General features: G+C 44.4%; 1 protein-coding gene across 2 annotated transcripts in view; it reads left to right on the forward strand.

Moving 5' to 3' along the window:
• The window catches only part of CAPN3 (calpain 3), a 338,459-nt gene that overhangs the window by 284,502 nt on the left and 38,261 nt on the right, over nucleotides 1-15,696 (forward strand). For both annotated transcript variants that reach the window (XM_069638824.1, XM_069638823.1), the window contains 2 exons: nucleotides 4,249-4,313; nucleotides 14,514-14,582. In XM_069638824.1, the coding sequence (XP_069494925.1) occupies nucleotides 4,249-4,313; nucleotides 14,514-14,582 (134 nt within the window). The remainder of the gene's footprint in view (nucleotides 1-4,248; nucleotides 4,314-14,513; nucleotides 14,583-15,696) is intronic.

Consider the following 15,696-nt stretch of genomic DNA (forward strand, 5'->3'; position numbering starts at 1 on the left):
ACACACACACACCCCTCCTCCCCAGCCCACTGCAAACACAGGCCCCTTTCATACACACAGGCACACACACACACACACACACACACCCACCCAACCCTTCTCTCCACTCGACTACAAACACAGACCCCTTTCATACACACAGGCACCGACACACACACCCCTTCTCCGCAGCCCACTGCAAACAGACCCCTTTCATACACACACCCCACTACAAACACAGACCCTTTCATACACACACACCTTCTCCCTAGCCCACTACAAACACAGACCCCTTTCATACACACACACCCCTTCTCCCTAGCCCACTACAAACACAGACCCATTTCATACACACAGGCACACGCACACCCCTTCTCCCCAGCCCACTACAAACACAGACCCCTTTCATACACACAGGCGCACACACACACACACACACACACACACACACACACACACACACACACACACACACACACACACACACACACACACACACACACACACACACACACACACACACACACCCCCCCTTCTCCCCAGCACACTACAAACACAGACAGACCCCTTTCATACACACACGCACACACCCCTTCTCTCCACCCCACTGCAAACACAGACCCCTTTCATACACACAGGCACACACACCCCTTCTCCTCAGCCCACTACAAACACAGACCTCTTTCATACACACAGGCGCACACACACCCCTTCTCCCCAGCCCACTGCAAACACAGGCCCCTTTCATGCACACACCCCTTCTCTCCACCCCACTGCAAACACACACCCCTTTCATGCACACACACACACCTTCTCCTCAGCCCACTACAAACACAGACCTCTTTCATACACACAGGCGCACACACACGCACACCCCTTCTCCCCAGCCCACTGCAAACACAGGCCCCTTTTATACACACAGGCACACACCCCTTCTCTCCACCCCACTGCAAACACACACCCCTTTCATACACACAGGCACACACACACACACACAGACACACACACACACACCTTCTCCCCAGCCCACTGCAAACACAGACCCCTTTCATACACACAGGCACACTAACATACACTTACCTGAAACCGTTCTTCCCCTGTCAGTCCCTGTGCACACTTGTGTATGGCAGGGGTGTGACAGTTCGATTTAGAAAAACCGCTCTGTGTACGCTCAGAGCGGTCTTTCTGAATCGGTCTTTTTCATGTTTGGGAAAATGAAAAGGACGTTTTCACTTAATACTGAAAAAATAGAGATTGTCATATCGGCACACAGGTAACAGGTACTTCTGGCCTGTATCCATCAACATCAAAGGCTTCCGCGTCTGCCTTCCACCTATCTGACTAACACACCATGCCCTACTTTCTTACAGAGCCATGCACTGAAAAGTCAACATTATTGCTAAAAGTGTGCTATATAAGACCACTTTTACTGTACATTATATTAAATTACTGGGGTGTGAGAGAGGGGTAGGCAGCAAGGATCGCAATGCACCATTTGGGCTCTGTAAGAAGCAAGTTGTGGACTGGATTTGATTCTAGAATACATACGAGAGTTCAGTGGCAGGATACTGGCACAGTTAAGAAGCGTGCTGGGATGAAGACGGGATATAAAGAGCCATATGCATGCTTTGAGGTGGCATAGTGACGGCATCCTGAGAGTTTGCAATTGTATTGATCATCATTTGTGTCTGCACTACTTGAGATGATTTTTGTGATGTTTGTATTTTATTGCTTATAGTACGACCCTAGCTCAAGAGCAGCATGGCGCTTTACAACAGGATTGTGCCAGGATTTGGCTTGGCATTTTATACTGTAATGCAGTATTGTTGTTGGAGGGAGAGAGGGATTTTTATTCCTCCGGCAGGTATTGTTGAAAGAGCCACTTTTTGAGTGTTTTGCCGAACAGGAGGATGGTGGCGGCATTTCGAGCCTCTACACGGATTGAGTTCCAGATGGTCGGGCATGGCAGGAGAAGGACTGCTTGCGAGCCTTCTCTTTGCTGGATAGCTTTGACTCCAACCTTTTGATAGTTTTGCGAGGTGAGGTGAGAGAGACTCCAGAGGCGTGGAGTTTAGCCACCAAGTATGTGGTGTTCTGTTTGAGACGGCTTTGTAGATTATACATGCAGTTTTGAATATGATTCTAGCGGGAAGGGGGAGCCAGTGAAGCGTGCACAGTGTTGAAGAGTTCAGGTCGAATTTGCATGCACCTCTAATGAGACGGGCTGCAGCGTGATGTGCTCCTTTTGAGAGGCGCCAGGTTGTGGCTGGAAGTTCAGTAAGGAAGGCATTTCCCCCATTGATGTGCCAGATAACGAGGGCTCGGACAACCATACGTAATACGTTCGTGGGAGTGAAGGATTTGATTTTGCGGAGTGTTTGGATCTGATAACATATTTGATCCGTTTAGATTTCACATTTAGCAGGTAACATGAGAAAAACAAGGCTTTCCTTGAAAATTGATATTTGTAAATTTGGTTTTACATTACACTTATGCCTTGCATACGATTGTGGGTAGCAAGAGATGAATTTAATGAACTTAACGCCACACAGAAGTATTTAACAAATCAATTTATGATACACTTTCACTGTTATGTTTTAACCACTTTTGAGTTTTGCAAAGCTCTCAAAATTCACCAAGCCCTGCAAAAGTAAGACATGCAGGCCTTTTTCTCTTGGAGTTCTCCAGTTTTCGTCGGCCTTTTTAGGGCAGTATTTCTTTCTCACGCGTAGCATGGGGAAACTTGAGAGCTTTGCCTTTCTTATATCCACTCAGCAGCATTTTTTTGCACGTTTATTTAGCCAGTGTCCGAAATAAAGTAATTTTGATTGGATTTTCCAACTCCTACATGCATTTCGGCACAAATCCTTCGATTGGCCCCAATGGACACAAGCTGTGTTGCATTCTGTAACCTACTACCCTTTGTGACCTTTCATAAGGATATTAGGAAGAAAAGGCTGCGGCGCATTGCAAAACCCATCCGCGGTTTAGTTCGGGCCTTTAAATGAACCAGACATTACAACTAGTCAAATTGATTTAATGTCTGCTATTCTATGGCTTAGGGCTCTTAATATTAATTATTCTATGTTTAAAACAATATCCATTTATTTATGCAATGTGTTTTGTGTGGTTCCACTACATTACCTTATCACCGCTTCAAAGTGCTTAATGTATGATCAGAATTATTTCACACAAGTTTCTGTGAACTCTTGCATGAGTTATCTGTAAGTATGTGCCCTGTATGGTTTCTTGTTATAATAGTTCAGTTTCTCTGCTTCCAAAAGATACACCATAACCACTTAATCTTATTAATGTAAAAACTCAGATTATATATATTTCTCTGATGTTTTTCACATGCACAATTGGGTTTCATCTTCCTTTACATCATATTTTTTTTTTATTGTGCACTTTGTTTAGACACATTTTACAAAAGAATAAAAAGAGTCGTAATATAAGAAACAAGATTAGACAGAATGTGTACTCACAACTAAATAGCATTTGCAGTAATCAACCACCAAGCTGTATTTCATTTCATCCCAGAATCGTTCATTATAACTGATGTGTCAAAATGTCACTGCACAATACAATCAATTAATTTAGTACAACTTAAAATGACTAGTGCCACTAAAGAAAGATTCTGATATTGGTGATGGCCCCTGAATGCATTTTGCTAATGTATGTCCGCTATAGTCCCTAGTTGTGTTAAAGTTCTCACAGCTATTGTGGAGGCAAGTCAAGTGATGGATTCGAGTTTCGGAGGCAAACCTGCCACAAACGGTACGACGTCCTTTCATCGCGTGATGTTTCTTCGCGGGTTGTTTTACTGTGAATTTTTTAATGAAAAAACCCATTGAATTTTTTAGGGGGGATTAGAAAATTATATATATGGGGTGAGGGTGTTTAGGAATACATAAAACATTAAAGGGAATAGGGGGGTTTGATAATGATAATAAAAATAATAAAAAAAATTGGTGTTTTTTTTCATTAAAGAAATCGCGGTACAAAACCCTGTGAAAAAACATCCCACGATGAAATGACATGGAACCCCACACATGCCTGGTGCAAGCTTAGACTGGTCTGTGAACTTCACGTCCATGTAAGGGTGCAATAGTTTACACTAGGACTATAGAGGTTAACGCAAACCGGTTGATCAAGTTGTACTTAGAAGTGAGGTGCTTCTGTCCGTCCAGGGGGATGATGTGCTACGTTGGGGTGCACGGCCGCAATGAACTTACTTCTGACTTCCATTCCTTTCTTCTGTCAATCCAGATAAAGATTTGAAGGTTGAGAAATTCACACTGGAGTCCTGCCGCAGTATGATCGCACTCATGGATGTATCCTTCTTGTGTCATATCTGTCACCTCTCGAGGGAGTCTCGGGTGACCCGTGCAGGAGGGTTTGAAATGATGTATTGAAAAGGTGCAAACGTGTCTTCCACTGATGTTGTTATTACCAAGCATCAAATCTCGGATCTCTGTCTATTTCAAGAAGATCCAATTACCAATTTCCAAAACTGCTTCAAGCCAGATAAATAAGAAAGATTGATGGGTTCTATACGGACCACCCGAGAATTATCCGTGCTGGACAGTATTTGACAAGTTTTTGTTAAAATAAATGTGCATTTTTTTGATATTTTCCATCAAAATTGAATTTAGGGATTTGTATTACCTAAATTATTAGTGGCATTATAAAATACTAGACAAAATATAATGAAGTGCAGGTAGCAGTCATTAACTTGGTGAATTCATCGGCCCTTTGTTTTTCTTCCTTTAAGCCGCATATATCTTACATGTTTACGGAAACAGCATTTTGAAATATCCTATACTCCGTACACAGCCAGCGCTTTCAAAGAAACCCTGTCCCCCTAGCCTATTTGCATCTGCCTGGCTTGCATTGCATTCTTGTACCACTAGAGCCTATTCCATTGGAGCGGGGGGAATTTACAGAAATGTTCAATGGCTCTCTATAGAATTGCTGCACAGGATGTACCCTCAGTAGATGTCATACTATCTACAAAAAAATAGGGCATACTACCTTAGGCTAATGGAAGCCATTAACCCCTTCTTGAACGAAAGTTCAAGAAGGGGTTAATGGCGGAGAAGTGGCGGAGAAGTGGGAGGACAAGTGGTCCTTGGTGGTTCTCTCGAGTCCTTTGTCTGTGCGAGTGAAATTTTGGGAGGCGGAGCCCAGCAGTAGCAGTGAGCAGCAACAACGTTATTTAAACCCACTTCCAGCGCGGAGCGCGCGCGGAGAAGTGGGAGGACAAGTGGTCCTTGGTGGTTCTCTCGAGTCCTTTGTCTGTGCGAGTGAAATTTTGGAGGCGGAGCCCAGCAGTAGCAGTGAGCAGCAACAACGTTATTTAAACCCACTTCCAGCGCGGAGCGCGCGCGGAGAAGTGGGAGGACAAGTGGTCCTTGGTGGTTCTCTCGAGTCCTTTGTCTGTGCGAGTGAAATTTTGGAGGCGGAGCCCAGCAGCAACGTTATTTAAACCCACTTCCAGCGCGGAGCGCGCGCGGAGAAGTGGGAGGACAAGTGGTCCTTGGTGGTTCTCTCGAGTCCTTTGTCTGTGCGAGTGAAATTTTGGAGGCGGAGCCCAGCAGTAGCAGTGAGCAGCAACAACGTTATTTAAACCCACTTCCAGCGCAGAGCGCGCGCGGAGAAGTGGGAGGACAAGTGGTCCTTGGTGGTTCTCTCGAGTCCTTTGTCTGTGCGAGTGAAATTTTGGAGGCGGAGCCCAGCAGTAGCAGTGAGCAGCAACAACGTTATTTAAACCCACTTCCAGCGCAGAGCGCGCGCGGAGAAGTGGGAGGACAAGTGGTCCTTGGTGGTTCTCTCGAGTCCTTTGTCTGTGCGAGTGAAATTTTGGAGGCGGAGCCCAGCAGTAGCAGTGAGCAGCAACAACGTTATTTAAACCCACTTCCAGCGCGGAGCGCGCGCAGAGAAGTGGGAGGACAAGTGGTCCTTGGTGGTTCTCTCGAGTCCTTTGTCTGTGCGAGTGAAATTTTGGAGGCGGAGCCCAGCAGTAGCAGTGAGCAGCAACAACGTTATTTAAACCCACTTCCAGCGCGGAGCGCGCGCGGAGAAGTGGGAGGACAAGTGGTCCTTGGTGGTCCCTGGTGGCTCGCGGTGGAAGTGGACCAGAAAATTAACCTCACGGGGATTACCATCTAACGCTGAACGAGCGGTAAGGAATATACTTACTGTGCAAGTGTGTTGAACAAACCGGAAGTCTGCGGAGGGTTTTCTATCATTCTCTGATCCCTCATTGATACAGATATTACGGTGTATTGTGTGTCGCACATTGAGCATACGTATACAATACTCCTATCTTTGAAGAAGTCTCCTGTGGTGGGTGTGCGAGTAGGGATTTCCAGTAATGACTAAACCTAAAGGAGCGAACGCCCGGTATAATTTACGCAAAGGAAACCAAGACAAACCGGCTAAGGGTGTCAAAAAGACACCGAGTAAAGAGGTGCAGGATATACCTGAAAAAGGTACTATTCCCGCAATGTTTGGAAACAACATCTCTAAAAGGAACAATGGCTTGGAAAATGCAGAGTCCGGAAAGGAGAACTTCCCATCCCCACAAAATATCAGTGATGTTATGGACTCCACAAACTATACTGATATTGATAATAATTCATTATTGGACCTTTGTTTATCCATCCAAAAGTCAATGGCTACCTTAAATGTACCCACTCCTCCTGTTGTGAAAAGCCCAATGGTGGTAGAGGCGCAGGTTTTGATTCCGGCTCAGAGTGAACAGTTAGGTGATAGTAGGGTTCCTAGCCCTAAACGTACTGAAGGATCGATCTTGGTGGAGTTGGAGATGGCAGTGCCGCTAACAAAAAAACAGCGTAGGCAACAGAAACGTGATGCGGCGAAAAATGTGGCGGTTGAAATTGCCTCCCCTCTACCGGCCACGTTGCCCGTGGCTGCCCGATCAAAAAAGAGCAAAAGAAGAGGAAAGAATACAAAAAAACGCGCAAAGAAGGGAGCGGGTCCTTTATCAGGCTGGATTATCCCGGAGCCAACACATGAAGCTCCGACCGAGGTACAGGAAGATTTGGAATCAGAAATGTCCCTTAGCCTCATCGGTGAATCGACTAAATGTTCAATTCCTGACACGAGCGTGGAATCAGAAGAGGAAGCGATCCAAGTACCCACGGCTGTTGAGAACCCGACAAAGGCGGAAGAAAATTATACAAGTAAAATCTGTATAATTAAAAACCTCAATCAGAAAAAGAGAGATATGTGGCTTAACAGAACTGAAATGTTAGCCAAACTGCATAAGATCCCTCAGTTACGGGTGATTCAATCGGAAGACTTCCTTTTTGTGGAACCATTGGAGGCGCGTAACCCGAATGTCTCCGCTCTTCACTGCTGTGTTCTGGCCTCTGCCCAACTAATTCGTAAACATAAACTATCACTGAGACAGATCGGTATGGATGTGGACGTTGACAAAGAAAAGGAGGATCCTTCCCTTCCTAGTAAGGATTATGTGACACCTAAGAGTATTTCTGGAATACCTCCGCAACCAACTACGGCTAAGGTACAACTAGTCGATATCCAGAATACTCTAAAGTGGCTAGCAGAATCACTACCAAGGGTGTTGCAGCAACCATGAGATTATTCTATGGTGAGCTGGAACACCCATGGCCACCAACACTTTCTCTCGGACAAAGGATCTTTGACATTTATTAACCAACATCCCATTATATTACTACAAGAAACTTGGTTAACATCTCCCACTGACATGGATGGTTATGTGACACACCATACCCTGGCAAAGAAAGGGGAACGGGGCCGCCCATATGGGGGCCTATCTATTGGAATATCAAATAAGATCTCGAGTAAAAAGATACCAGTGTTGGAATGTGACTATATCTGTGCAGTAGAAGTGATTGTGAATATGAATGGTATAAATGAAAATTTGCTGTTGGTTAATGTATACAATCCCCCGGGTGCTAAGCTAAGCGAACTGATTCAAGGATCCTTACATGAACTTCTCGTGGATTGGAGATTAAACCAGGAGAAATTCTTTGTTATAGTGGCCGGGGATTTAAACTGCCATATCCATAGCGGTAGTGGCATTGGTAATAACCCCCGCCTCTTCAAGAATAGCATGTGGGGCCCCCAATTATCGGACAAGGAGGGATTGGGCTGGTTGTCCTTTTTTAAGTGTTGGGAATTGGAAATAATTAATGGCCGAACTCTTAGTGATAGGCCGGGCAAAAATACCTGGAGCAATGGAAAATCGGGAAGTACCCTTGACTATTTCTTCACAAGCTGGGAGGTGGCTAGGAATGTGTATGATATGTTGGTGCACGAATGTGAGTGGAGCGACCATGATCCTTTGATCATGACATTAAGTGCCCTGCTACCTAGTACAATGGAGGCCAATTTGGGCCATTTGATCAGTAACCACTCCCTAAACCGTATTTCGTGGTCGGAGAGGAATATAGCAAAGGCCACGACGGCTTCGGGAGTTTGGAATTTAAATTGGGCTGACCATTTCAATCAACTAACCTCTGAGCAAATTGAGGATTGGATTAGTATCTTTACAGGCCAGCACGGTACATGTAAAATGCTGACTATGGTGGGGAAGGAGGGGAAAGAGGTCAGCTATGATCGGGCTATTCGTGATAGGAAACGATCACTAAGAAGGGATACCCGGGGGGCTAGGAAAGGAATTGTATCAAGGATAGCTCTAAGGATAAAACTTAATGAACTGAAGAAAGATTACCGTGGATGGCTGAAGATACATAAAAGGCTGAGGAAATTAGAAAATTGGCAACATACGGTCAGCACCCTGTGTAGTAGAAACTCCAGGAAAATCTGGACTATACTAGGAGATGCTAAAGGGAAGAAATCTGCCTATACAGTCAACCCCATAAGTGATAACGAGTGGATTGCTTTCTTAGAAAATCGTAATGGGGGGCGTACTGAAACTTCACCTAGCCGTGAATGTAGTAGACCTAAGTCGCCTCCCTTTGCGATTACCACTGAGGAACTTCACTGCAGAATAGATAATCTTAATACCTCTCGTGCCCCCGGACCGAATGGGCTTTCTAATGCTGTACTCAAGAAAAACCCTTCCTTCTGGGCTGGCCTATTAAAAATTCTCTTTGAAAAGATTCTAAGTGAGGGACAAATACCTGCCACATGGCAATCTGCCATACTTATACCTGTGTATAAGAAGGGCAATAGAACCGAACCCGAGAATTACAGACTATTGTCTATGCTAGACTGTACGGGCAAGATGTTTGCGGCCCTTATACTGAAGGAATTGCTAAAATGGGTTGAGACTGAAGGCATTCTGGACAAATTCCAGAGTGGCTTTAGGCCAGGTTATTCTACCTCCCATAACCTGTTTATAATGAATGCATTAAGGGATAAGGCTCTATCTTATACAAACCCCCCCATTTATGCCCTATTCATAGATTTTAGGGCAGCTTTTGATACGGTTAATCGATCCCTGCTCTGGAATAAACTTAGGAGATTAAGCTGCCCCGAACCCCTACTCTACTATTTAGAGTTGCTTCACACGAACAATACGTCACGGGTACGACTCGATAACCTAGGAGCTTCTACCATACCGGTGGCACAGTATCGAGGGGTGAAGCAAGGGTGTGTCACGGCCCCTACGTTGTACAATTTATTTGTATCGGACGCTCCCGAATGTTTGCGGGGGATTAAAAACTGCCCACCTAAGATTGGAAATAGTCACTGCCCTATATTAGCCTATGCTGATGATTTAGTGATTTTAGATCACACTTTCAGCGGCATGTTGAGATCTGCAAAACAAATATGGAAATATGCAGAGACTAATGAACTTGTGATCAATATAAATAAAACCAATCTCTTACTATTTTCAGCAGGTAAAGTTGCCAGACCACGAATGCTGATGGAAGGGATTGAAATAAATTATACATCCAGTTACAAATACTTAGGGGTTGAGTTTGATCACAAAGGGAACTACTGTAATTGTATTGTATCTCGAAGAACTAAAGCGGCCCAATTTACATCTCTTATTTGTAAATTCACGAAGGAACAATGTGGTTTTTCAATATGGGCGGCACGCCAATTGTATCTGCAGTGTCTAGTACCGATGGTTACGTATGGCCTTGACCCCTTGTACAATATGAATCTAGGCTGGCTTCAGCTGGTTGAAGGCAGTTTCTGGAGGAGAATTCTGGGGCTCCCCCAATGTATTCCCATGGCCGTCATTAGGCTGGAGTTGGGTATTTGCTCTCTCAAGGCTTTGGTCTTGAAAAAAAGGATAGAGTTTTATATTCGTCTCAAGAATGATCCTACCAACGAACTGCTTATGTGTATTAACAAGGAGGTTGAGGCTGGTAAACTGAAGAAATATGAATTGCACCTGAAAATATTATGTGAAGAGTTAAGCTGGGCTCCGGAATGGGGCAGAGATAATGAAAGCTTGTTTAGTAAATGTGGGTATCGTCTAAAAATGTGGGATTGGCAATGTAATTATACGCACCTGGAAAACTTGAAAAGTTATAATTTTGTCCCGTATGTCCTTTGTACATTTATGAAGGCGCAACTGTATCTAAATCTGTGCCCGTCAGATCAACTAAGACGTTTTATATTACTTCTGCGTATAAACCATCTCCCAGTACTGGCAATTAAGGGACAGGAGCTAGGACTTGAAAAATCTGAGAGATACTGCAGAATTTGTAACGTGCGAAATGAACTTGAAACGGCTCGCCATGTACTGACTCTATGTCTGGGGATGGAAAAGAGTCGTGCTAAACATCTGGGAGGTTTTGTTCATGATCTAGAATTTGTAAAACAGATTGATTTTTGGACACAATGTATTAACACCTTAAACTCCAAATTCCATATGGCAATATTCCGGGTATGGTCTGAAGCATCTGTCTGTTTTCAGTTGAACGGCAGAGGGTCTGAGGGATTGAATAAGTAGTATGAAATATGCTCTTCTCCCATTCGTATACTGATGTCTGCCCGTATTGGTGATGTGATATTACTGGATGTAATGTTATGGGGAATTTATGAAGTGGCTGTTTTATTAGCTGCAGAACGATATGAAAGTTCCTTTTGAATGTATATCCGATACTGCAGGGCTTTATGATTTTTATGCTGATGATTTTAGATTTGAAGACTTATTTTATCCTATGCTGAGGAACATTTTGTCTGTTCTCTTATGAGATCTATATTTAAAGTAATGTTGTTTATATTTTATATGTATTATTGTGTATTATGTGTAAAGTTTGTACGTTTGTACTAAACTATATCACATTAATAATAAAATAAATAAATAGAAAGTAATCTGGCTACAATAGCCAGAGCCATTGTTTTGTCAAGGTTCGACTATGGGAACGCCCTCTTGATTGGGGATACTGTTAAGGACTTGGCTAGATGCCACGTTATTCAAAATGACGCTGTTAGGCTAGTCAACAATTTGAAGAGAAGGGACCATGTAATGAGCGAAAGAGTGTCTCTCCACTGGCTCAGAGTCGAGGAGCGGATAGAGTTTAAAACCCTCACACTGGTGCACAAGTGCCTTTATGGCAAAGCCCCTGGCTACTTAAAGAACAATTTAGTGCCCTATGCACCTCATAGACGGTTACGATCGGAAGGTAAGAGTCTTCTGTCTGTTCCCAAATTCAAATTGAAATCTGGTTTGAGTAGGTCCTTTGTGTTCCTGGCCACACAACAGTGGAATAACCTTCCTGAGGCTCTGAGAATAGAAAACAACCACTTGGCGTTTAGGAAACATCTCAAGACACATCTCTTCAGTTAAGGAATGCAGTCTTTCATCATTTAATGCTTTTACAGGGTTAGGAAGCGGCAAGGTTTTTTTTGCCTAGCTAGATGTGTTGTAGTGTCCAAGCGCCTTGATGCCTGCGGGCTACCGGCACTTTACAAGCATAAATACAAATACAAATACCCAATGGAAATGGTATGCTCCGAGAGGGTTGTAGGTCAAATGATCGAATCTAAAGGATCGGCAGGTCATATGGTCGACAGGTCAAATGATCAAATTTTTTAATTTTTGTTTTTTCACATTTTTTTGGGGGGGGGGTCCCCCCCCTCAAATCCCCTTTTTTGCAAAAAAACACTTTTCTGCCCTAAACGACAACCTAAAAAAATATATATAACTATAAAAAAAAATTCGATCATTTGACCTGTCGACCAAATTGTGTCGACCTTTTGGCTGTCGACCCTTTGTCTGTCGACCATTTGACTAGACTGCCTCCGAGAGACTCATGAAGAAGTCCTATTGATCTCTGTAGTTTCTGGGGGGAAGTTAATTGTGCTCTTTAGTACAAAGTGATATTTATAGTGCTCTATAACATTTGTGGAATTGTATGTTCATATATTTTACTCATGCATTCCTCCCTTTTGGTGATCACCCTTGCTTGACCGTTCTCTCAGAGGAACACCTGCCAGCCTTTGTATCTCTGCAAGGGGCTCTTATCTGCCAGTCAGCCAAGGTAGCAAGTCACTGATCCACCTTTTGAGGGAAGAAGTCAGCAAATGGCCAAAATAGTATGACAAATAAAAGACTAACAGCAAGTGTCTCCATGTATCAGGTAGCAAACACAAAAGACATGGTGTAAATCCTACAATACCAGTAGGATTATGGCAGTTTACTGTGAGGGACCAAAGTGTGTATCACCCACTAGTCCCTGAGGATCTGTCATCCAGGTGGCCAGAACACAGCCATCGATTTTGGATCCAGTTCCTGGGGGTGGACCAGTACGGTAGGATCACCTGGGTGAGGGGTCTTCGGCGAGTGGGGGGTGAGACAGCCGATGGTGAGACGCAGAATTTCCCCCTTTTTTGTTAATCTACCCCATCCTATTTTGTAGGATTTTCCGAAGTTCCAACCCCCCACCCCTTTTTTTCACAAACACTAGGCTGAGGAAGAGGGCGACTGAGAGTAACCAGACTAACTCTCCCACATCGTACTGGAGATGTCCTGTTAATTGGGTCAGGCAAAGTCAGACACTTTACACTTGATACCGCTTAGCTCTCCTCACATGAATAAAAAGCAACACCTAAAGACACACTCTGAGCAAGGCGGAACACAGTTACGAGCAGAACTTCCGGGATGAAGACACACCTACTGGAGCAGAGCAACGGACGAGAGCAGCAGGCCAAAAACCTCAAGGGTTCCATACTGGAGGTCGTTGGCTCCACAGACCGCAAAAGACATGTGAAGGACAGATCCCATAAGTCAAGATTGCATTGTGTTCCAAGGACGCCAGCGACCCTCCCGGGTGAACGGCAGTGTTGGGGGGTGGGGAGGAGAGGGGTAAGAAGCCAAGCCTGTGGTACTAACCTTGACTCGTGAATTGGAAATAGCAAAACAAGAAAGAAGCACACGGAATGTATCCAGGCATGGAAAGAATCTCATTTAAATGTCCCAGTGGGGAGCATCAGTACTAGGGTCTAAAATGAAGCCAAATGTTGAGTTAAAGGGTCCGTATTCTGATCTTGCTTACACATACACAGTTTGGGACTTTTTCAAATGAGCAGACTGGAAAAGGAAAGCAAGGCGTATTGCTTATACACTTCCATGTTGGTGCCTTTCCGAGGTATCGGAGGAGAGGTAAGTGGAATTTGCATTTCTGTGTTGCTTTCCTACTCTGTCTTGGAAGAAGTACCAGTTTTCTCACTTGCATGTGATTTTCATGCCGGCATAAAACCAAAGTACTCCTGCAAGTAAGCCCTGTTTATTTTCTCGGAAGATGCTGAGTAAAAGGGAAGAGTGAAGTCAATGTTTCGTTCATTTACTCTTTGCAATGACACTCACTTTGTGAGTGTTGAAAATCCCATGCTGGTGTCCAGGAATACACAAGTGCAAGCGTGGTGCTCCCTTTCCCTATATTTTAAACTTACCGCCCCTGCATAAACACTAAACACAAACCTGACCCATTTAATCACAGCAACAGCAAAGAAAGGTCCCCCATCTGCCCCACTGCATCCAAACTATCAAACAAAAGACAGATGGTGGAAGGCGGCCTTGGATGGCCTGTTGCTCTCCCTTTTGGACCCACTTTTTGAACTATAAGCCTTGCTGCGAGCCATGTTTAAAACACAAGATGGCCCAAAGGACACCATTTTCTATATGTGCACTGAGCTTTTCATACTTGGTTCTTTATTTGCTTGCTTGCAATTTTCCAGGGATTGTTTACAATTCTAAACAGTTTCAGGTATTAGTGATGGGGGCTTGGGGGGTGCCCACCAGCTTTCCCCTGGTCCCCTGCCCCCCCTGCCTCCTGCTGGGGGGGGCAGGGGACCAGGCCCCAAAAGCTGCCTACGCTGCTCACAGGTATGATTCTTGTGTCACAATGTCATTACAACTAACTTTGAAAACACTGTAGACTGAGCCAGAACAAAACGTTTTAAAGAACACAACCGGATAGTACCATGCTAAAAAATATGTTTATCCAAAATTGTCTTCCTAAAATGTATCCTGCTAAAGGCATTTCCCTGCTTGTCTTCTTTCCCGCTTAATCCTTAACCCAAATTTCCTGCAGACGGATGGGTCCGGGAGGCTAAACCTGGAGGAATTCCAGCACCTCTGGAAGAAGATCAAACACTGGCAGGTACGGAAACTAGATCAATAGAGTCCATTCCCTGTCCGCGAGAGCCACGCCCCAACCAGGGTTTCAGGATTACCACTGAATATATGAATAGCCACCGTTTAGATTCTCTGCTTTCAAGTATATCATGTGGGGATACACTGAAAACCTGGTGTGGATTTGCCTTTCAAGGAACCCCTGTGCTAAACCAATGTCTAACTCCTGGCTACTTTATAGTGAGATGCTGCAGAAGGTGCTTCTCTGTAAAGGAATACATCTCGAAAGGTGGCGTATTGTTGGGATAGGTAGAGGTAGTTTCTTCCCCAGCATAATTGGCCAAGGGAGAATTCATCGAATTTCTTTGAAAGGCAAATATATGTGTGTGGGGCAGGGGGGGTAATAAATGCGGGTGGGAGTTGCAGCGGGTCTCCCCCCTAACATACACTTGCGTTGAAAGGTCACAATAAAAAAAATTAAAAAATCAACCAAATCTCCCTCAGCCAATTCTTTTCGACCAAATCATACAGAACCGTTTGCTAGACGAGAATACTTTGACTTCTTTTGTCAATAACTTGCCTCAAATAGCATTTGGTGTTTCATTACTTCACAAGTATGTATGGCCAGAGTCATTATCATCGGTATGCAGTGATAGAATCGTGGAAAAATGTCGCCTGTACCGTGGTTTGACCCGTTAAAGGTGTACCCCATTACCCCATTTAAGGGGAGTGGGGGTTGCGGGGGTGTCCCCTGCTCCCCTTAAGTGGTATAATGGGTCTGGGGGTCGCAGGGGTGTCCCCTGCATCCTTTACATGGATTGCGGCAGCAAAACCACAGCCTTTTTGCCGCGATATTTTGTGTCCACGGACATTTTTGCCACGATTTTAACACATGGAACCTTATCATCGCCCTCGTGTCCATGAGTAGAGTAATGTTCTACAAGACATGCCCGGTGTACTGTGCACTTATGTAGTGCGCTCTCACTCCGTCTCGGTTTCTTTCTCTCTCTCTGCATAGACTTGCATTATCAGTTGCACGTTTTCTAGAGTCACTAGAGTGGTTGCTGACAGCAGTGCCACCATAGAAAAAGCACAGGTATCTAGAAGCCGGAAAGGTGCTATGTTTTTGTATGGTACAAAGT

This window comes from Ambystoma mexicanum, chromosome 14 (assembly GCF_040938575.1).
Source record: "Ambystoma mexicanum isolate Mex_15411 chromosome 14, UKY_AmexF1_1, whole genome shotgun sequence".
NCBI classification, from domain to species: Eukaryota; Metazoa; Chordata; class Amphibia; order Caudata; family Ambystomatidae; genus Ambystoma; species Ambystoma mexicanum.